The sequence below is a fragment of the Apteryx mantelli genome, chromosome 2 (assembly GCF_036417845.1).
Source record: "Apteryx mantelli isolate bAptMan1 chromosome 2, bAptMan1.hap1, whole genome shotgun sequence".
Lineage (NCBI taxonomy): Eukaryota > Metazoa > Chordata > Aves > Apterygiformes > Apterygidae > Apteryx > Apteryx mantelli.
Window position 1 is genome coordinate 118,164,263 of NC_089979.1, and position 24,228 is coordinate 118,188,490.

Here is a 24,228-nt window from a genome sequence, read left to right on the forward strand (position 1 = left end):
AAGCTTAGTATTTCACAGTTTCTGTAGTAAAGAACAAATAAGTTCATTCTTTGACATTTTGGTGTATCAGCTAGTATATTTATGGTTCTATTTATGAAAGACTGACACTTTTTTCTTTTTCAGCTGAAAATGAAGGTTTCCATATAATTTTGAAGTGATGTCACATGTGCTAGACTGATATTTCAATGCAGAATGAAGTCCTGCCTAAAGATTATGAAGATCGTCCAAAAACTTAGGATCTAACTTCACCGTATAAGATGTTTCATATTGAAAACACAAAATGACCTTTGTAATGAGCTGTTTGATAGGTGAACTTTCTTATCACTGCCATAGCTAAGTGTCCTCATGAGAGGTATAATGCCATGACAGCTTACGTACAGGCATGGAAGACAATGTAAGCAAAGGTGCTTGCCCTTTACTGAAATAAGGCAAAATATGGCCAGTAGATACAGTTTCTAGAAGTGGAGCACTATTGCTTTTCTATTATCTGTATCCAATTGGAGATGAATGTAAACTTATTTTGGGGCATTTACCTTTCTGTGCCAGTTTGTCTATTACTTGCTTGTACCTTATGCTGATTTTATTTTTTGATGTTAGCAGAGCACATATTAATTTGTGTGGAGATGAGTAGTTAAGCTGATAGTGATCAGGTTGTCAGGTCTCTGAGAGTAAAGCTGTTAAAACAGCTTCCCGTGTAAATTGTGTATGAGTGTATGTAAGAAGTGTAAATGCCAGAATAGGGCTTTTAAGAAGTCCTAGACAGATGCAATATATGCATGCAGCAAACTGCATTATCAATAGTACCTTATTGGAAGGATTAATATAAATCCTATGGGGTACCAAGTAATTGTGTTTTGCTTTAACAAATTTAATGGAAAAGAATTGCCTATGCATCCTTTATTTTTAGTTTCCTAGATTCTCTGCAGAGCACTGCTGCAGTTTAACTCTTTGCTTGTAAAGTTGTGGGTTTAAAAATACTAGCAGTGAGAAGTGGGTTTTTATGACAATGGAATTATGCTAAATGAGGGAAGTTGACCCACTGGCACCAAGGGGCCATCATAGCTTTCAGCAACATCAAGTAAATTGCTTAAGAAACACTAAATATACACCATTTAAGTCTCTTTACCAGCAGGTAAATGCCTTGCTGTAGTCCCTATTATGGACAAGTATCTTACCTTTTCTAGTGACTTTTCTTTGCCCTCAGATCCATACTGTAAACCTGTTACAGTGCCTCTTCTGTATGACCAAATATTTACTTTTCTTTGAAACAGGCAATGTGCTTTTTCAGTATTTTGGATATTTCTTGTAAGGACATGGCACAGCATTTCCTCTGTTAACAAAGTTTCAACTGTTTAGGTACTTAAAGGGGAATATTTGAAAAGGTATTAAATGACAGTTTGCTATCTGCCATTTTGTGCCTTTGAAAGTTTCCACCTTGATCTCTGGCTTAAAAGCTTGGGAATAGTTTGCTTTTTATGCTGCAGTATGCATTCTAAACAACTACTACAGCATGTAGAAAAGTAACTTTGATTTTTCATTCCCTCTTACATAACTGGCTCAAGTGCTTAGCAGAAAAGCTTCTTAAAGCTGTAGCATTTTGAAAATTTAAATTCATGAAAGCTAGTTTCTTTCCTATTTCACTTTTTCTGCACTGAAAGTAAAATTTTATGTACTTAAACATTTCTGCCTATAAATTGTTCATTTTTGAATATTGTTTGGTCCTAGTATTTTATTGAACTGACAATTGTGTCTTTTCAGCTCAGCACTATATTCAAATCCAAATGTTTTATAAAAGTAGAAAAATCCTTGATTGGAAAGTATCCAAATACCTAATTTTAAAAGAATATTGAAAGTTGTACAGTAGTTTGTCCAGCTCACTTGAAATTGGAATTAAATTATGGCACCAGCAAATTGCTTTTGTTTTTTTAATAAGATGTACACATTTCAATTTAAGTATAATAAATGTTTTTCAATAATTTTGTAAATGTGCTTTTTTTTCTTTTTATTTTCCACATTTCTGCTATGTGTTAGAGATACATTTGCTATTAAGATTTAGAAACTGCAAGACCTGTTCAAACGATTCATTTTTTAAAAAGATAAATAATAATTGAAACAAACCATTGCTGTAGTTTGTCCTGCACCCAACACAGAAAGATCTGCTGCTTCTAATAGAAAACTTCAAATTTGAAATAATTGAAACAAATCCAAATTTGACATCAGCTGATTGTTTATTTAAGTGTCCTATATCAGAGTAGGTTCCATTTGTTTTTGTACATCTTTAATGCCATAGACTTGCAAGGTTCATTATGTTCTTAGAAAAAAATGAGCCAATAAAAGGCAATACATTTTGACATACTAGTACCAATGACTTTCCTGGTACAGTTGAGAATAAAATCTGCTTAAAACTCTCCATTATACTAGTATCTTAATGGAAATCTAAGTATGATTGTAACAACACTCCTTTACTAGTGTGCAAAACAAGCCATAGTTGGCTTATTTTGCAGTAGTAAAGACATTCATGTACTGCAGTATAATCTTCAATTTATCTTCAAAGTTCAGATCTGAATTTGCCATCTGTATCATCTGTGAATGTATGAAGCGCAAACACAATGCAGTAGTTATTTTGCCAAAGAAGTCTCTTTATGGTCACACTTTTAAAAGTATTTCTAAATGTTGGGGAAACTGCAGTATTATCCAGAAGTTTCACCAACCGCTTTTTAATAAAGCCAGTATTTCTATTAGGTTTGAACAAACACACAGGCCCTGAACTCTTAAAACATACACACACACACACACACACACAATCAATCTTACACAGAAAAGCTTTCTGAACTGTTGAGTAGTTTATTTTAGACAATTAGGTGGCTTAATATAAAAAAAATTATCTAATCCTCTAGCACTGAAAAACTAAAGATGAAAGCATGGCCTTAAGAGTTAATACTTGGATTTATTAGTAGTAAGGAGTTGGCAGCTTCTTAAATAACCCAGATGTGAAGAGTTTGGCTTTTTTACATTTTTAAAATGGGTTTGATTTGGTTCAACTTCTGCCTACAGGTTTATTTGTCCATCTGCTTGCTAAAGTCCCTAAAATGGGTAGCACAAGCAGTTGGGATTGAATTCCTTGCTCAATTGTAGATTCTGTAGAAAAGCACAAATCATGTATCCCTCTTCCTAGAACTGTTGCAGCTTTTCATTACAAACTGAGGAGGTAACAGAGCACACAGTAATGGCATTACAGTGAGCACCATGAATGATTGTGGCAGCCAATTACAGTAGAGCGCACAAGCTCTCCCACAGTGGATTTCTTAGCCCTATAAAGGCCAATGGCATTGGGCATAAAACATGCTTCAGTGACCAGAAAACTTTATAGTAACACATAGTTCAATTGGACCAAGTTCAAAAATATGAAAAAAAATATTTCTATTTATATAGTTATCTTGAGGTACTATTTTACCTTTTAACATTACCTATTGTGGCCCATTATGTAATTAAATATGAAGCTGAATCAAAGAGTACACTGTTTTGCTCTAAGAGCTCATGATTACCTTACATTTTTGGTCAACATCTGCTAAAGCTGATTTGTCCTTAAACCTGATATTTAATCTGTCTTGTATGTTACAGAACAGCAGTTTCAATTTTTTTGTGTGACTGACTGGAGCTCCACATTATATTAGAACTTCACACGGAATAATGCTTACAAATGCAAATCAACTTCCAGGTTTTGTGAACTCCCACTGAGTAGCTGCTACACTGAAACACCCCCACATTTTACAAAATACTTCAGTTCTCATGCCAACAGAAGGATGGAGGTATCAATACAAACCAAATATCACCAACTTAATCCACATCTGCATAAATCCATACATAATCCATACAAAACCTGGAAAAATGCTTTTCTTGTCACAAAGCTGGGTGACCAAACATCACTGTTATGACTGTCAGGAAACTGACTCCTCCCAAACACCTTCAGTCCAATTCTTTTCTTCAACAAAAAAAAAAATTCAAATTTTCTGTGTGATGCACTTACTGTCAAAGAATAATACAGCATCTGCAGAGGCGCTGTCCACCCCCTCCTACCGAAGGAGGGGGAGTCACTGGAGCAAAGTAAGCGTGAACTTTCACATGAGGTAGATGAGCCTGTGGATGAAAATTCTGTGTTTTAATGGGAGAGGGAAAAAAACATAACTAGTAATTAGGAACAGTACACCTCAACTACTGCCAACAAGCCAATGCTTATTAAGGTTGGTAAGCTAAAAAGCATCTACACACTTGACTGATATTATTTAAGCTGTCTTGTCCTGGCATGTAATTCTAGTGTTCCATCCAGCTAAGCCACACTAATGTTTGGGCACACTCACCTGTTCAGGGGTCCCACTTATTTCCCAATATAGCACTGATCAGCCAAAGAGCTCTCTGTCAAAACAGGTATGTGTTCTGCTGCAGAGGAGAGATGGATTCCTGGCTACTGAAGAAAGACTTGTCTGTATCTTGTCTCCCATATTCCCTGGTTCTCTCATCCTAGAAAGCAGCATGGAATAGAATAGGGCATCTGCCCTCAGTAGTCACTACCAGGGATGAGCTTCCCAATTGCAAAAGTATTTGTCTGGACATGAACCTGTGTAATACTAAGCTGTAGACAAGATTAGCAGTGAGGCTAAATGCTGTCCCCGAGTTAGGCAGTCCCTGATCAAATAGGGGAAGTACATGGAGGAAAAGAATTTAATTTGTGGACAGATTCCAGGGCCTAACTGCTCTACAACCCATTAACTGAAATTTCCATGCAGATGCTTTAATATCAGCTCTGTATATTAAGAATGTGTATTTTGGGAGAGTTAAAGAATGTCACTACACAATCCTAAAACCATATTTAAAAATACACATGTAGAAAGCAAAAGAAAAGCACTGATCATTCCAACAGCATGAGTATCTTGAATTATACAATTATTACTGCTCATACAGAAAAGTTATGATTAGTCCCTAGAGATGGGAACTTAATGATACTCAAACTCTCTTTTTCTGTTCTCCCTTGCTTGGGACAGCTGCAGGATTCATACAATCTCAGGAAGTATCAGTGGCTTGGTCATTCCCCCAGAACAGTAGTCAGCACACCACATACTCTGATTCTTTTGATTCCAGCTCGCGTGACTTGCTGACAGTCATATAGCTCAATTCTCTCCAAGTTGTGGCAGTTCTCCAGGTGTTCCAGAGTCACATCAGTGATGAGAAGACAGTTATCAAGTTCTAGTACTTGCAGCCTCTCATGACCACATGTACTGTTGCTCAGATGAAGAATCCCATCATCAGTGATCAGTTCACAGTGAGACAAGCTCTAAAACAGAGAGGCAAATAGTTAATGATAGCATTTAATCCCAAATCATTCAATCCTTGAAACACCTGAAGTCCTCTTCAAACTGTATCATCATAGTGGTTAATCCGGTTCAAAGAGTATAGTGCTGAAATCCAGACTAGGCCATGGTAACAGAAGAATTAGCTACAGCCACAGAATGGCTGCAGTTAATTTGTAACTTTGCTTCAAAATCTGTAGTTAGTCTTAAAGTCTCAGAATATGTTTTGCTGGCAAACTCGTCAACCCCCTTTGCTTTCTATGACTGTGGAACTCCTATGCCAATTGTCACACACCTGTCACTGGAGGGTCCAAATAGCATATATACAGTGCCAGAAATAGAAGACAACTTTAAAGGATGAACTTTGAGAACACAAAAGTAGTAGATGGGGATCTCTGGACAGGAATTAATTACAGTTTCACAGCTAACCTAAATCAGTCAGTTTTTATACTCATCACCAGGCCCAAGCTTGTGCAAGTCCACACAGATAAAGAACAATCAGACTGGACTGATTTGCCAAATCCAATTTCAGGACAACTCGAGCACTTAGCACTTCATCCCATACATACAAAGAGTAATAAATATCTTGGAGAACTGCAGGAGCAGGTCTTTTCTGCAACAGAGTCAGCACAATGAACCACAAAATTATGCTCTTCCTCAGCATACTTATTTACTCCCTTGAATTTCAAAAGCATGGAAAAAAGTTGCAGCTTCCCAGGCAGTAGCACCACATAAGTAAGTTTCCTGTTCCTGGTTTCCTTTAGGGAATTCATGACTTCTGCAGAAACACTGATGCTGATGATGCCAGGAAACTCTTAGACTTTCCTTGGAGGAGGCTTAAAAAGCACTCTTTGTTGCCAATGAAATGAATGCTATCATGTCTTCTGCACTAGAGGTGCACGTGATCTACAAATTCTACTCCTCCCGCTTTGGGTTCTCACCCAGCTCTTTGCTTTCTGCTTAGCTTTGTGTTTTGCCTGCACTTGTATCTAAGTCTAATGGTGACTGGTTTTGATGTAGCTTTTCCTTGACAAAAGTATTCTTCAGACAGCAACAGATGAAGAAATGCTTGGCAGCAAACCAAAAGTGCTTTCTAACTCAACACAAGCAAATAATAGCACTCAAAAGTATCTCCTGCCAGTCATCTGAATCAAACATGCAATCCTTCCCTCCTCTCAGCACATCACATCTATCTTTTTATTTTAGCAGGACAAGGAAGGCTACCACTGTGGTCTACCTTATTTTATCTCAGCTAGAGTCAAGCATTTCTTGCCTGCTACCAGACACACACAAGGTCAGTCCCATCCTTTAGAACAACTTGCCCTGCATCTTTCTTTTTTTTCTTTGCTCAAGAGCATGAAGGATGAACAAGTAACCAGAAGAAAGGAAGGGAGACAGGTCTGTAGCTCCCCTCAAGTCTGAGGAGGAACCCACCAACATCCTCCCTTCAGCTCCAGCTGGTTCAGTTTTACTCACTCACCAAATACACGCAGCTGGCAATGACTCCAAGCAACTACATAAGTTTTACATTCTGCAAGTCTATTAACTCTTTAAATACTTAAGTTCTCTCATATATCTACTTTCTTTACATATGCACTTTGAGCATTTGAACTGGCTCACAGCCTGGAAACTATCGGCAATTGAAGAGTTAAAGAACATTTATAATAGACCTGTGTTTTCAAGGAAGGACAGAAGGTTACATGAAGATACCGGTTACGGTAGCAGTCTACTGGCTAATTAAGAGTTTCCCATCACAGGAAGTAAGCAGCTTATAAAATTCAGCTTTCCTGAGACACTGTATTTGGTACTGAAAAGACAATATAGGAGGTACAGCTGATTTCATAGAACTTTGTAAAACAAATATGCCAAATGATACATATTTTGTATTAAAACACATGATTTTTCTGTCTTTATAATCTGGTAGAAGGAATTAATACTATGGAATTTATGAAGATTATTGTTTAAAATCTTTGGAATAAATAGAAATGGTCAAATTCTGTTGTTGTTGTTCTTGTTGTTGTTGTTAATATATTTAATTAAATGCTGTCTATAAATCAAAGAAGGTACAATATACTACGTGAGTAAGAAACAGCATGATCAACATAACTGAAGAATTCAACTGCCATCTCAGCTCCAGAAATATCCAAGAGTATTTTACAATACTCTACTAAAAGTAGTAGTTTCTCTAATAATTTGAATACAGAAATATTAAACAGTTCACGTGAAGTTACTTCTTCTGTCCAATAAGCTATAAAGCCCTCAGTACTTTGATCTGATGAAGGTGTAACAGTTGCTTATAAGTGTTCTAACAGTTGTTTTGTTCATTTTCACTGTCTACTCTGTTGTCAAACACCAATAAAGAAATTCAAAGTTGATTTCTGCAACTTTGAAATACTTCTTTAAAGTGCAAATATACATAAATATATGCTAAAGCCCAGCCACACAAGAGTTTACAGAACCAGCAATAGTACATGATTTCACATTTCAAGTATCAAGATTAGTTAATGTGGGGATGCTTGGTATCCTGCTATTCTGCTGTGGTTTTTTTTTCCTTTCCCTGTAATTCTCACCCAGCACTGTTCAGTCACAATCTTTGAGTATGTATCCTTGCTACACATGTGATATATACATGAACAGAAAGTTCAATTTCTTCTTGCGCCCTTTGAAAAGGCGTGTTATTTTATCATTGCCACACTTCCCTGTCTGTGGGCTGACACACAGAGAAAGGTGTTCACTGGTGACAAGAAATGGGAGCAGGTTAAGAAAAATACTTGAAAATCATTAGTTTTTATGACATTTCCAGTGAAGTATTGGCAGAACTGGTATAAAAGATCTCTTGTGAGTTCTGAAACAGACTGGTAATATTTGGGGTTACAACACAAAAACATATCCCTTGCCAAAGAACAGAAGAAGTCCCATAAATTGCTCCTCGTCTCCTGACAACCCTTGTTTGCCTTAACATGCATAATTATGGTCCAAAAATGATGTGGGACAATTAATGAGCAAAAATAAAAACAACAAAAAAAAGTGAATAAGGCTCCTTTTTAAAATCCATCTCTCCTCGTTGTTGCTACCTTAGTAACACTGAGCTGGGGTGTATGGGAAAAGCCAATGGTAAGACAATTCAATTAATGAAGCAGCAAACCTTTCTTTAATCCTGTCTAAGAACAGATTATAAAGATATCTTTTCTCTCAGGTACTTTTAAGGTAGTATATAAGAGATCTACACTTATGGGACAATTGGCCCCTAAACACAGGAACCCATATTATGAGGTCAGTCTACTAATTTTGAGGTACCTTGACTACAGAACAGCTAAAACAGCCTCTCTCTAAAAAAAAAAGTTCTTTAAAATAGTGCAGAGTCAGGTACCCCACTAAAGGCATATCAATCTTCTGAAAGACTAGGTCACAAAACCTGGCAAAATTTACTATGTAAATTCAGTCCTTGGGAAAAATTGCTTGCATGCAAAACTGATTACAGGGTGGAATTTGCATATGTTTTCATTGAGAGACTTTATTTATTCAATATTTGACATATTTCAATCTGTAACTTAGTGTCACGGTCCCTAAGAAAACCATTCAGGAACAGGAAAGAGTATCTATAAAGGATTTGGGTACTGTAAGTTACCTATTAGAAGTTTTATTTGAACTAACTAATCACAGCTGAAGGATGTTAATCATAAAATATAAGCTTTCTGGTTATTACTGATTTGATAGTAATTTTCTGTAACACTTAATACACTTAAATATTTTTAGGAGTAAGGTGCTTCTTTTGGAATACTCCTGAAACTTGCATATATTTTGCACAGTATCATACTACATCATGAAGTTTTTCTAGATACAGAGTGACAGCTTGTTTTTATTTTGTAGGTGTTAAAACTCACAAATGCAGAGGTAAACTTACCAATGCTTGTAGCTTAGGACAGTGAATAGAAAGTTGTATCAATGTGCTGTCAGTTATCTAAAAGAAAAACAAACACACACACACAAACAAGCAACCATAAGTAAAGACAGGGGGCAGGTCAACCCTCAAATAAGATATCCCTTTCCCTGCCAGATGAAGGTATTTCTTTACCAGACACTTTTCTGGAAAACACCCAGTTACCTGTTACCCTTCATGAATTTCCATTTAGAGAATTCCCCAATAATTATTTTTATTTACTATCAATAACATAACAAGTATTAATAAAAAACAAAGTACATTTAACTCAAAGTGCTAATGTTCTTATTGGCACTGCATTCTTACACTGGATGTTCGAAACTCTTTAATATTAAATCTCACCAGAACACATTCTTCCAAGTCCATCTTTTCCAGCTCATGGCAATTCTAAAAAACATAAATCAAACAAACAGAAGATGAAATAAACCAATATTGACACAAAATCATCCACAGGGCTAGTTATATGGGAAAGCAGAGCCTCCAAGAGTAAGTTCTGAGCTAAAACCCTTCAAGTATTTGACCACCAAAGGACAAAAGGTATTTAAAAAATTCCACAAACAATACAGTCCTCCCACCCCCAACTTCTACATTTTCATCCTTTTTTCTTCTTACTAGGTGAAGTTTCTCCTTCTTGTCCTGTAAAGCCTGGACAGGCAGCTATGTGAACAGCACTCACCTGTCCCTGCTCCCCTTCCCTCTCTTGGAGTCAACTTCAATTCAAACCTATGGTGTTTATATCCTGCATACTGAGGTTACTAATCTGTGCACACATAAATCCAACTTCTGTGTACATCAACCTTCACCAAACTAATCTGAAAGACACTTAAGCCCATGAAGCATCTCTCTTCACTTCCATGCTTCAGTATGAAATTTTAAAAACAATTTGCTCTGCTACTGAATGCTGAAAATTTCAAAATAGGGTCCACTTTGAGGCTAGAAGCAAGCAGTGCTCCGCATTTATTAATAACTCTCACTCTCTCTTTTTTTTTTTAAACACATGATAATACATGGAATTTTCTCAGTATCCCGAGAGATCCCAGTAAGCTTTTAGAACCGCTTTCAATAGCTGGTCATGACTAATTTCCAAAAAATGATGCAACTCTGTGACCAGAGCTTCTGACCTCATAGCAGACCACAGGGCACTAGTGCTCAGACCTATCCCCAAGCCCTGTTATTAACGGGCACTAGTAGAAATGGTTTATCTTGCAGCTCCCAGAAGCAGTCTTGGGGTGACTATCAAAAGCCCAAGACTGTATTGCTGACTGATCAGAAACCTTTTTTTTTAACCACTGTGACTAGAAAAACTTTCACTCACATTAAAGATCAGCAGTGTAAATGAGTACTGTTTACAGGATATTATTTGTGCTCAGTTCTTCTAAGCCAGCAAGCATATAAGTCTAAGCATTTGATACAATCAATACACTTATTTTACATACTTACAGTATGAATCAGGGCACAAGTGCTTATAGCTTATACTATATGGCTGTAAGTATATTTGTAGCTACAAGTTATGCTCAGAATAAACTATTATTCAATGATTTTTTCGTGCAAATATTATGGGCACTTCCTATATTTACATGGGAAATTTGGCTAGAATACCTAACACAAGTTTAGGGTTGTTATGTTAAGCATAATAAATCCAATTTAAAAATACTCCAAGAAAAAAAAAAAAAAAGAGAGGAAAAAGGTAAGGATAGAGGCAAAAGAGATGAAATTGCAGCTCTAAGTATAAACCAGAAATAAAATCACTTTTTAGTTCCCTCCTCCACTGGCTTCTTTCTACTTTATTTTTTCTCTTCTCAGATTCCTTCCCAGCAGGTCTACATCAATTCACAGCTGTTCAGCAGCAATGAAAACAAGGCGAGCTTTAACTTTCAGAAATAACCCTTACCCGTGCTAAAAGGGTAAAACCAGCATCTGTAAGATGTGAACACCTCGCAGCTTCCAAAATCCTGAAAAAATTTTAAATGTTAAAGAAAACATTAACATAACGAAAAGCAAATGTGTTTCTGATACAAACCTATCTTCTGCAATTTAAAGCTCTTAATAGCAAATATGTATGCCTATTTTTCATGGGGATTTGCAATTAAAAAGCACTAGACAGACTTTTGATCCAGCTTATCAGAAGACTCTAATAGCTCACAGAACAGATGAAATTCAATCCTCAAAATGTTCTCAACAGTTAGTGGAAAAATTACATGTAATTATACACATTTTAAACTCTTGTTTCAGTAAGATATTGTAATGCTCAAGTTTTCTAATGTGTTATCTGAAGAAAGATACAGGAGAATATACAAAGAGTTAAGGAAAATGCTGATAAAGGCTCCAGAAAAAGCTGTCCTCCAAACACCTGATGTTGGGAAGCCCTCAAAAAAGAGGAACTATGTACTAGAAATTCTCTCTCAGAGTACGCACACAAAACACTGTGAAGCAAGTTACCAGAAAACAAAGAGCTTAAACTATGGAAGCCAAACTACAACTTTAAAGAAAATAACACAGCCATGTTTTGGAATGATAAACCTAACACCTGATAATTAACCATCTGGAGAGGTACTAGGAAGTGGAAGTGACAAAAAAAAGTCAACTGCCCCGAACAGCACCACTAGTAAGTAGGACAGGCTTCCATCCCATTAATGGTACTTTGCAAGTGGAGTAAGTATCGGGAAGAATGAGGTGAAACCACAGCACTGTGCAATCAGGACTACAAGCTTACCCATTCACCACAGCAAACACTTCTATACTGTGGGGGCAGGAGGGAGGGGGCAGGGAAAGATGGTTAAAAGAACCTATTGCTGTGGTAACACTTAGAGGAATTTTATCAGTCCATTAGTTTAAGAGGTCATTAAAAAGCACTCTCTTTGTGGACAAAGTGCAAAGGGAAAAATCATGCTGTGTGCACAAGAGAAATACAACCCCACCGGGCTAAGAGATGTGGGGCTCTCAGTATGAATTTGCTGAATCAGTCTCTTCAAGTCAAAAGAAATGGCACAACTGGGGTTAGAGGTAAGCAGTCCCATAGGCTACACCCTTGATAACTATTTCCAAAGGGCTAACCTTCAACAAGGTTCAGAAATATGCTGGAAAACCAAGATTAGCCAACACAGAGGTACTGGGCAGGGATAACTCTCCAGATGGGATGTTTAGAACATCCATGGATTCTTCTTTCCAGATCCACATTTGGGGACTTTGTGCATCGAGGGTGTTTGGGGATTTGGGGACTTCGCGCATCAAGGGTAGTTAGCAACCCATCACAAAATACTCTCAGCTATTGCAAAACTTGCATAGGGTGCCAGATTGGAGGGCGGGGGTGGGGGGGGATGACTCAGGTTGTGTTTGTTGTGCTTCTCACTCCTTTCGCTACTTATCTGCTTTTAACCCTACACTTACGACCACTGAATTCCCAACTCCACGACATTTCTCATTTCAAAGGGGAAAACAGGCATCTACAGTGGGCAAAATAGTGGGAATGCTACTGCATATCTGACTGAAAAGATCTGAAGATTATGGGTGCAGGGGAGGAGAGACCAGTGGACTAGCAGTTCTGCCTTCTGTGGAATTAGGTGTGCAGTCAGAAGAGCAGAGCATGGAGGATAAGGTATGTACAGACATACTGCATCAATCACGTCCCAATGTGAGAAACAGGTGGAAAGGCACTGGTCAGCACAAAAATGAGTGAAGTTCTAGTTTTTGCCTCATTATAGTGATTATACTTTATTACAGAGGGATCTCCAGAGAATTTTTTCCAGATACTGCTGGCATTTGTTTCTCATCCTGTGACTTGTGACAAAGTACCTAGCATAGGAGCTGAGGAGTCAAAAGATATCCCAGAGCAGATTCCCCATTCCTATAAATCCATTTTTCCTGAAACAACACATCTCACAGTTGTATTCACTACTTGCAGATGTCTTTTGGGTACATCTGGAGTATCTCCACACATAGCATTTCCCTACTCCTGCTGAATTAGCGGCAGGTAGGAGAGAGCAGCTAAAGACATGACTCCTAATTTTCACAACCACACCTAGACAAGGATATTCTGGAACCCATGGTGTCCATGGGTGCTTTTCCCAATAAGCTTAGTCTCAACAAAACACCTAACAGTACTTTAATATTAAAAAATGCTTAAAAAAAAAAAGAGAGAGAGAGAGAAACTGTTAAGCACTTAATAGAGCAGATATAAAAAGGGTACTGAAAAGACTGATGCATCTTGATGTAGGGGGAAAAAAAAAAAAAGATGGATACTGACCCCTGAATCAATTTGGTAGAGTTGGTCAGGCTCTGAATTTTTTTCCAAAGGAGATACCACTTCTAGAGAGGTAACAGCAGCAGAACAGAGCACTACCATAGAAATTAGTGTAGCAAAACACCTGAGATCCCTAAGCAAAGTGGGAGTGGCCCAGCACAGAAAACATTCAAAAGCTCCCTCAGAGGGTCAACATGGCTAACAGAGGTGTGAGAGTTCGGTTCCTGCAAGTTTTCTTTCATACTCAACAACGAAATATTCAGAAGATATAAACAAGTGCAGAACCATATTTCCCTTTGATTTCCAATATATTTTTAATCAAGTATTTTCAATACATGATCCTAAAGGTCTAGCTGTGGTTACCTGTACCATCTGTCTTTGCATCACGCACATCTCTACAGTAATCACTGCAAAGGGTCATATTCTTTCCTTATAGTGTACCTTGTTGCAGGAGAAAAATGGTAGAAGCCTTCCCCCTCGTGGCACAACCAAGGGCTAACAGTTTATGTAACAGAAAGGCTTGCTTAGATTAATGACTATTTCCTGTTAAGAACATATTAAATAGTCTTCTTTAGAAAAATGATTCTTGCTACACTTGTACTCCCCTAACTATCAACAACTAACTGCAACTAACAGCATTTTAAACTTCCTTTTATTTCCAAATTGAGGTGTGAATTGAGAGAACCAGAGAAATCAGAGAAAAAACTAGTAATAACAGCACCACTTTCTAAGGAACACATTTAATTGTATCAGAAAATTCCTAAGCCCCAAACAAGGTCACATGTAAGCTTTTGTAGCTATAAATGGCTATGGGAAGGCAACCACCACTTTGGGATCCAGTTTTACCAAAGTCTTAAGGAAAGGTTTCCTAAAGTAACAAAATCTCTTTTCACCCAATCAGCTGAAAGAACTCTGTATATCAGCATATTGCACGTTGGCATCTGAACACAGCTTGCTTTAAGTTTTATGATCTACATTTTTCTCCACTTGTCTGTGATTGAAGTATAACAAGAGCTGTTGTGACTCCTGCATGTTCCTCACATAACTGGCAATTTAGTGTCATCCAAACATCTTTTATTTTGATTTTGTTTGTATTAAAATTCCACCTTACAAGTAGCATTACATGTCTTTACAATGAGAGAGCTGCTGCATAACTGAGCTTCCTTGTTAAAGCTGAAGCTCTCCCCGCTTCTGAGAATACCACCATAACATACGCGTTAAAGCAAATTACAGCAGTGTAAAAGTTTACATTATTTTTAACTGACAGGTAAGTCACAGATGGTAATGACATTATAAAGTCAAGTTTTTTTCCTTTGCTCAGCCCTTCTGTGCTGCTGTGCTAGCAAAGAGGCCAAAATCAAGCACGATTCCCTGCTGCAGGAGAGGCCCCAACTAGAATCAAAGAAGGCCAGTATCTGCTATATCACACTGAAAAATCCAGTACCAGGAATATGCAAGATAGTGACAAAGCTAATTCCTTACCTCCACATTGTAAGTTGCTCTTCTCAAAGTATACTAGGTTTTTACAGTTGTTCTAATGGACACTAAGAAAAGGTCGGAGAAGAACCAGCTCCAGAATCACCACATTCTAACCGGCTTCTGAGCCCCCATTACCCAAAATGCATCCCACAAATACCAGTCCTCAGTGTTCGCAGTGACTTAGCCCATTTCATGTCAGAGTCTAAGAATGTCAGGATGTACAGCAGAGCATAAAATTAAAAACAAATTTGTAATAAAATCTGTAAATATAGTATGTAGGTATGATTAAGCTATTTTTTGCAAGGCAAAAGATTGCATAAAACCACATTAGAGTGCACACTGTGAAAAGTCAGCAGGTATAAAACATCACAAGATACTACACAACTACAGACATTCTTACCTTCTAAAAAAAAAAAAAATTAATAGGCTTTATGTTTTCTTTTCTTCTGGCTTGCAATTAGTACCTAAAATATTTAGTTAGAAGCACAAAATTGAACTACTAGGTTATTTGTCATATTTTATCCTTCTTTTTCCTATATACAATGAACTACATTCATATGGCAGTTACACTGAAGACCTGCCCTTGAGTTTAGATTCAGTTCGTACTTCTGACAATGTTTTGTTTTTTATTATAAAGGTAAAGCAAACAACATGGAGCTAAATCGAACCCATGGATATCAGCTGATATCCTTCAGAAGGGAATTGCTTACATTAGGCCAGTAACAACACGACATACTCACGGCATACTCACTTCAGCCTTGGACAGTTTAGACCAAGCGCTGTGAGAGAAGCATCTGTAAGGCTGCTACAACCAGAAACACACAGTGACTGAAGTCTATGGCATCCTCTACAGATTTTTACAATGCCTTCATCTGAAATTTGCTGCAACACATAAAAAGATTAAAGTTACTCTGTTATCAAGTCATCCGCTGAGAGCAAAAGTCAAATCTTATTTCTGAACTGATGGTGTCACATTGTATATAACCATGGCAACCTGTCAATCTTTAAACACCAAATACCACTGTGAAACCATGTTGTCTGATAACGCTTTGAAGATAATCAACACAGACACCTCCTAGTTATCCTACTTGCATTTTCCCACAGATCTAGAGCAGTATTCCAAGGCAATCTGAGGCACAGAGTTGTTCGTTGCTGTTCTTCCATTTTACTTTGCTTTACAGTTTTCAAATAGTCATTTTTTTTAATTGTAGTTGTGATTGTGTGAAATACGTTGCCTCTCAAACATCTGTAGAACTGAGGTCTTTCATTCCAGTGACTATGCAAATTAAGAAGTTCAAGAACAGCGAGCCAGAGAGGGCTTAGACAGCTCTACAACAAGAGAGCTAACTACCTATCTCACACTACAGCAGCAAGACCCAAGAGTGAAAAACCTTCACATATGGATAATTTTCAAAGCAAGAGTTACAGTAAGCAATTATACCTCATCCTTCCTTTACAAAACTTAAATTTGAAAGCCAGCTTTGCCCCACAGTTGTCCCTAGCTGAAAGATTTAATTCAAAGGACTGGGTTTTTCCCTTTCCCAAAATTGTTCTGTCCTTGACATTCTGATAAAAGTAACTCTAATTTTGGAAGATGATTTTTTTTTTTCCTCTGAAACAGACACTGTAAGAAATAACCCCACTGCAGCTGCACACAAAATAGCAATGGGACTTAGCTTATTGGGGGAGAGGAATGTTATTATTTTGTTTACATGTCCATTTTATTAGGTCCTCTCTTCTGGAAAAAGTGTTCTCTTCTCCTCCCACCCCTACTCCAGAATTTAATTTTTCTGCTGAATGACAAATCCTTTATGCTGACACAAGTCTATTTATTTCCTGGAATAACATTATTCTTGCAATGGTAACAAAGACCTTTACCATCTTTTGAAAGTACACAGTCCTTTCAGCCAATCATCTAGGTATGTTAATATTACTTATAGCATATTCCTGAGGCTAACCATTACCACACATTACTTTTCAAAGATGAAAACAAGATGAGAAATAACAGTAGTTCAGCACAAAGGTATTCCCCCTCCAAACACAGCAGTTTTTAATGTGAATAGTTTAAATTTGAAAATTGTTCTGTCAAATAAAAATCACTCTAGGCAGAAAATTAGAAGTCTTGTCTTCTGTTTGTGAATTCAGAAGGAGTTGCATCATTTACAGATGAGAAAACAGTTTGTTTTTTTTAATAACAAAAATGCAAAGTCTAATATCAATCAAATATTTTCTGGCTTTGTTTCTCAAATTATGGGTTTTTTGGAACTTTCTGTTTTGAGATACTCATGACATTATTATTGTGAGAAAACTATTTTGTAGGTGGGGACTATGTAAATTTTATGTTGATGCTGCAGAAAGGCAAAACCCTCAAGTCATATATGAAATTGTCTCACTGAAATTGCTTGAGATTTCAATGCCTACATCCTTCTCAGGAAAGAAAAGTGGTCAAAAAGATGCCTGCAGGACCTCTCACATCCATAATTTCCAGAGGTAATATCAGTTCATTCCACAGTTGCTGAAGCTAGCCTGGCATTTTACAAGGTCCACAAAACAGAACTACTAAAATTAAAGCGTGGATCATATGAAGCACAAGGAAACCTGCTGTGTAAATATCAGTGCTAGCATTTTGATCATTCTGCAAAACGTCTAATGTAAGTCGTAATATATCTGCAACACTCTAAAATGTTCAAAACATTTTCTTTAAATCTAGAAAGTCCAAAAATTTCTATCCAATCTTAATAAAAATGGTCCCGTGCCACATTGATTGAGGAATAATGTTTAAAACTGATTTGAAAGTTTTAGACCAAGAAGATTTTATGATATATTCTGGCAATAAAACTGTAGAAAGCTTTCCAAAATTAAAAAAAATCTAACAACTTCATTATTCAAAGGTATATCACTAAAAACCTGAAATTCTAATTCATTTCAAATTTTTCTAAGGATTATTTATGGACAAAAGGTGACTTAAATACATTTAAAGCCTAAAAGGAAATTTTTCTCATCTCTAGAAAGTCAGATCAGAAACAAACAAAAAAAAAAAACACAGCAAATCTAATCTTTGTGTATTATGTAAGTAGTATTAAATATGCATGAGTGATTCTGAGTCATTTTATTACAAACAAATGTATCATTCCATTATTACTGAAAAAGCATGCCCTTCTCCTGCTACCTAGTCAGTTCTGGCAATCCCTCTTCAATTATGATGCCATCACATTTTACACTCTCAATAGTTTAGCCAAAAATATGGCTTCTGCTCAATTAAAAACTTTAAAATTATGAATAGACCAAGACATCTGTCCATAATGGATGTGAGAACAAGAACCACATCTGTAAAACTGCATGGTTTACCATGTACACAGTTCATGAGTTGAATGAATGCACTTAATTCTTACTGTAGAGCTCGCTATAGTCAAAAGATATAATGAGAAAAAACAAACACTCCAAATCCACCATCAGCTGTAGAAACAGCCAGTTCATTTAAAGCCTCTATTCCACACACAAAATTCTATAAGCTTCAGAAATGTACTATTTGAATTATTTAAATGTGTAGCAGTTCTATTCATTAAAATCCGAGAACAGTTTATGATTCTTAGAGAATGCATCTTTTGAAGCTTCAGATACTTACTGTGCAAGATTGCAAATTCAGGATTACAAGTTCATGACAGTGATTTTGAATGTGTTTCAGTGCTTCATCTTCTAACTATATTAGCAATTAAATTGGACATAGGAAAAGAAACAAGAGATTAAAAGCAAAGCAAAGCAGCCCAAAGAACACACACATCTTGTGATACTGAACAAAACACTAACAAAAACAAAATTTTCTAATTCATGAAGATTTCAAAAAGCCAAAGCAAAAATTTTATTCCTAAAGGATCACCCAAGCAGTTATGTACCTGTGTGCAACCTCTAAGAAATAGAGCTTTTAGTCCACTACACCCTTTCACCAGTGCTTCAATACCATCCTTCGTAATCTGATCACACCAGGAGAGATTCAGATGTTCCAGATTTCTGCAACCCTCACTGGGAGAATTAAAAAAAATACATAGTTAAATCCAGCCTTCAAATAGTCATAACAGTGAGAAACCCAAATTAAACACACTGTTAGAAATTAATGATAGCCAGTGGACTGTGCCAGGCCTCTACAGAAAAGTCATGAGAAAAGACCACACACAAACACCATACTCTATACCCACGAGGTGCTAGATATAGCATATAGTTAGTGCTGATACGTAATATTAAAGTTCAACACATTTTAATTTTTTTTTACTTCATTAAATGTTGAACAGTTCTTTAAGCTTTTTCTTTAACACAAAACACAATCTTCTTACCTTAAACCTTTCAAAGAGCTGTTTGTGATGGCTACACAAGATGTCAGATCCAGATGTTTCAGCTTGGAACAGAATCTGCTAAGACTGTAACACGTGCTGCAAAACAGCAGACACACTAAAAATACCTTCAGCTACTTCTTTTTCCAACTTTCACTGTCAAACAAAAAAAACTTTGACTTACCTGTCAGTAATTTTTGTGCACCCATTTAGATTTAAGTGTTCAATGTTTCTACAGTTCTGTGCAAAGGTCCTAAAACAGCAACAAAAAGCTGGAGAATTAATACAATGTCACAAGTTATAATTCAGTCACCAGAGTGCGCTCTGCCCCCTACCTCCTTCCATCTCAGTCAGAAAGCTTAATCTTCAGGTTGCAGAGTAATTACAAAATAAATCTCAAATACATCTGTCTCAGTGATTGCTTTTTTCTTTTGCTATTGCAAGTTCCTGTCTTAGGTAGATCCTGAAACCAGCGTTGTTCCTCTCCCAAATACATTTCAGCAAGGTGTTTATTTCTGCTGATATATATGACAGAACTGGCTTGCTTCAAATGTCTTAACTAAAAATATCAAGGGAATAAACATAAAGTTTAAATATCACATCAGTTTAATATTAAGTGTAGCTAAGCTGCTGGGGAAACTGTTTCACACATTTCATTACTGAATCCTTTGTAAAGGAGCTCACTCCTACATCAAAGGAAAAGGAATATACCCTACATAATACAGAATTGGGCCCTAAACCTAGTGGAAAGCCCTGTGGGTTGCACATTAGTTATTTATGATTTTAAAAATTAAAATGCATCTGTGTGCGCTACAGGGTATGAACTCTAAAGATGATTGGAGCTATTATACTGTTAAAAGCCTGTATGTGTCATTATACTAATTATCCAGAAAAAAAAACACATAAACTTTCTTTTCATCTCTGCAGAGTAATATTTACAGCTGCACTGCATTTCAGAGTACTGTTTTTATGTCCATGTTTCCTCCAACTGCATGAATTTTATTGGCAGGGGTGGAAGAAACACACAAAAACAGTTTTGTCTGGAGGCTTGCCGTGGTTAACAGATCCGACTACACACTCAGCTGGTAACAACTTCCTGGCTCTCCAGTGCGGATTGAAAACAATGGAAAAAAGAAAAAACAAAAAAACCCAGCAAGCAGTTATACTGGTGATAGTTTCCACTTGAATTCTCAGAACAGCTATTCCAAAATTCATGTAGTGGAGTGAGATTTATAATCGAGACAAACGACACTCTTCAGATTGTTTGGAAAGACAATACACTGTGTAGTAAGTTGCAGAACAGTAAACTTAGCCTTTGAGATTCAAGCATGGGGCATATCCTGACAGAGAAGCCACAAACACCCAGTATTTACATAGCCAATATCTGCTTTGATAATTGGGTATTTTTTAAACAAGAGGTTAATCTACAAGAAGAATAAAAGGAGGAATTAGTATCACCCACAAAACTAATGTATCTGGAAACAAAACAACACGAAAAGCCTGATAGGAAAGGTTATTTTCAGACCAAGTATCTGAAAATTAAAGCCACTTTTCTCATGCTAATGTTTTGAAAGGAAGTCTTAAAGCTCATGTGTTTATCATTCATTGAGTAATTCCTATATCACCTTCATATATTTCACAGGTGAACCATCTTCCTTCCTAAAGTTTATCAGATATCACCATCTGCACCATTTAGTCATTATGGACGTGCTCGTGAACACTGATGCTTTCTGTCAGCTGCTCTCAGCTAACCCTGTCCCAATTCCTGTTAGCATGACTAGCGTACCATCTCAGTAACAAACACGTGCTACATACTGAACTGCTATATATTTATGCTAAGTACTTGTTTATTAAATATAACCAGTTCAAAAAATATCCCAGCTCCAGCCCTCCTCTTCTCATGCACCACTAATACCTGAACCCACTTCTTACAATTTTCAGTTCTATTCACAACCCTCACTCCAGTCCCCTAACCTTGTGTCCCAGGAAGCAGAGTCAGGAGCCCAAAATGAATGTGAATGTGGAGCTAATGGGGGGAAAGAAACCTGTTATCTACTGTCCTAACAATTTCCTCCTACTCCCATCTCATCTTCTTCCCTCCTATCTCCTTCCCATCATAGTTCCTACCTCTAAATTTCTCTTGGAGCCTACATCTCCCTGCTGTCCTCCACCTCTGCTATTCCCTTCCCCACCAAGGAAGCAGGGGCCATCTGCACGAGCCTTCTGGGAACTTGGAGGAGCTATGCACCAAGTTAACTTCTGTTGGGGCTACTTCACTTTTTTACAGTAGCTGCCAGTAATTGGGGAAGGAGATGGTAATAAGCAGCTTGGAGACAAAACTGCCTGAAGATGGCAACATTCCAGGGAAAGTTAGGATAGTGGTCTATGGAGACTTTTGGACCTGTCTTGTATACAGAGGCAAGGAAACCTCTAGGAAAATCTTTGGGCCTGAAGCTAGGATGCCAGTTAGGGTTACTAAAGCAATCTATTGCTTAACTAGGTACAGGACACAGAGAACCATAAACTCTGTCAGGATTTGCTCCTCCATACATAAAAATGATTTTAAAAAAGCTTAAGGACTGCAGACATTATATTAGCAAAATGGATGTGAAAAATTAATTCCATGATCTGATACTACGCCTATAATTTTACTGTTACATCAGATCCTAAAGCTTAATTTTTTTTTTTTAGCAACACCTAAAATAAATCTAGAAAGATTAAGATAAAATTTAAAAAAAAAAGTCAACGCAACATTTCTAGGTTTTGCTCCCCCCCCCCCCTTTTTCTCCTTTTAAACCAAAACTCTGGCCAGAAGTTAATCAGAGTTCTGTTTTAAATCTCTACACTTCCTGTCTCAAGCATTTGAGTGCTACTTGCTGTGATACTCTGCATAGCGATTTTTTATTAAAACCCTTAAAGTATCCAAGAGAGAGATACTCTGACTTTTACAGACAGAAGTGAGAGATTACTCATTTACTCTGGAGACTAATTAAATTAATTAGACTTGCTTGTAAATCTTAGAAAGAGCTAAAGGTTACAAGGTACTAACTTAATGCCCACTGCTTAACAGAAATCTTTGTGCTTGTATTTCCCACATAAGAATGGCCATGCCAGGTCAAACTGAAAGCCACAGAGCTTTCACTAGCTTCACTGTCTCCTGTGACAGTGAAAGAAAGCATGACAACAGAAAACAGCTGTATCCTGAGGCTTCCTTCAAATATTCTCTGAGCCCTCAAGTACTTGTGGCTTAGGGACCCTTCAGCTGGAGGTAGGATCTTTGAGTTTAAATACTCAAAGAAGCACCCACAGAGGAACCTGGCTGATTAGTCGGCATATGCCAAAAGACTTACATGGATTCAAAGTATCTTGTGGCAACAAGTTGCACAGTTCAATTTATATATTGCATGAAGAAGGGTCCTCTCTCTGCTTAGAGACTCCTGAGTTGCTGCTGTTGCCTGCTTATTCTTACATTACAAGAAGAGTATCCCACGTCTCTCCTGATTTTGTAGGCATTCAGCTCTATCAGTCTTTACTTCTCCTTCCATTGGTAGGGGCACCTCTTGTCCAAACTAAAAAATCCAGTATAAACTGACTGACTTACTATCTTGATGAAACTGAATCTGTAGGGTGCTAGTTTATGGGTCTGAAAATATTTAAAATGCTTGAAAATGGAACAGATATTAAAATAATACTAATGAAAATAAAAAGACAGTTCTCCTGAAAAGCACCATTCTCATTTCTTAATTAATTTCCAGAAAAAACAGTAGGTATATTTTGATCTCAAACTGAAGTTTCATTTAGTCATTACTAAGGTACTTAGTACTTACTTAAATATCCCATTTGGTCATTAGACAGTACTGAGAAATTCAAACAAAAGTAACAGTAATTCCTTTTGATCCAGATATTAGGAAATAAGTCATGTCTCAATCTAGGACTTTACTTACTTCAAAGAGGAGTCTCCAACACCAAGACATCCTCTCAGACTAAGTTGTCTCAGGAACCCACCACACCTTTTCGATATATTTTCCACAACACGACCCTTAAACCAAATAAAAGGAAGGTTTTGTTGAGTTTTATTCTGACATAACATTATAACCAAATTAAAAATGCCAGTACTGAAAATCAATTGCAGCTATTCTCCTCCAAAATTACACCTCTTTGAATTTCTTTTTCTACTTTAGGAAAAAACAGTTACCTGATGGAAATCTGCTCCCACTCACACATATTAGAGTGATGTTCAATTAAATCTTTAGTTCTCTCTTCCTTGTTTTGTCTATCATACATAGCTCAATTTTTTGTTTCAGCACTCACTCATTAGAACTGCTGTGTTAAAACCCACCCATTAAGACTGCTAAAACAATCCAAGTTCTGTCAAATTTGCAGGGAGACGGAAGAACCGTCCGAGCTGTTCTTCCTGACGCAAGGCAGGATGGGAAGCATACCCGTACCTCAGGGATCACAGTTATTAGTACAGTATGCAAGTTTTAATTGCCCATGAAGACATGTTCAGGCTAATATGTCAAACTGAACTACAAACTCTGAGAAGTCCCATTTTACAGTCCCTGCTATAGAGATGGTTACCTCCTGCAAAAGAAAGGTGCTGAGCACCTGGTGGGAATAGCCACTTCAGCTGCCGCCGGAAGATTTGCTAGAGCCTACCTACTTGCCAGGTTTCAAAGTCGTATATATTTGGGAACACTTGGTAACACCAAATGACTGCTCACACTGTGCAGCCTACCTGTTTGTCAAAGGCTGAAGCATAGTTTATAGACTACCTACTTGACCCCATGTGTCCTACAAGATGCTATTTATTTACACTCTGAAAGCATTTTGCTATACATTAACAATAAGCAGAATGGCATAAGACTTCTAATATTCAGTCTGAAAGTAGCATTATGA

The 24,228-nt window shown here is 37.1% G+C and overlaps 2 protein-coding genes across 12 annotated transcripts in view; one reads left to right on the top strand and one right to left on the bottom strand.

Moving 5' to 3' along the window:
* The window catches only part of UBP1 (upstream binding protein 1), a 37,409-nt gene extending 35,424 nt beyond the window's left edge, over positions 1–1,985 (top strand). For all 4 annotated transcript variants that reach the window (XM_013948111.2, XM_067291318.1, XM_067291319.1 and 1 more), the window contains one exon: positions 124–1,985. In XM_013948111.2, coding sequence (XP_013803565.2) covers positions 124–158 — 35 coding nt within the window. In that variant the 3' untranslated portion in view covers positions 159–1,985. The remainder of the gene's footprint in view (positions 1–123) is intronic.
* The window catches only part of FBXL2 (F-box and leucine rich repeat protein 2), an 83,038-nt gene that overhangs the window by 27,529 nt on the left and 31,281 nt on the right, over positions 1–24,228 (bottom strand). For 6 of the 8 annotated variants that reach the window (XR_010883450.1, XR_010883448.1, XR_010883449.1 and 3 more), the window contains exons 5-15: positions 23,274–23,368; positions 19,514–19,582; positions 19,333–19,428; positions 18,898–19,024; positions 18,630–18,704; positions 15,756–15,886; positions 11,177–11,237; positions 9,628–9,672; positions 9,250–9,306; positions 5,117–5,329; positions 4,028–4,137 (exon numbers count right to left, since the gene is read on the bottom strand). Coding sequence is in view for 4 of the 8 variants with exons in the window: in XM_067291322.1 (XP_067147423.1) it covers positions 4,030–4,137; positions 5,117–5,329; positions 9,250–9,306; positions 9,628–9,672; positions 11,177–11,237; positions 15,756–15,886; positions 18,630–18,704; positions 18,898–19,024; positions 19,333–19,428; positions 19,514–19,582; positions 23,274–23,368 (1,077 nt within the window). In the remaining 4 variants the exon portion in view is untranslated. Of the gene's footprint in view, positions 1–2,298; positions 4,138–5,116; positions 5,330–9,249; positions 9,307–9,627; positions 9,673–11,176; positions 11,238–15,755; positions 15,887–18,629; positions 18,705–18,897; positions 19,025–19,332; positions 19,429–19,513; positions 19,583–23,273; positions 23,369–24,228 lie in introns of those variants that run through there. The other 2 variants (XM_067291323.1, XM_067291324.1) reach the window with 2 other exon arrangements.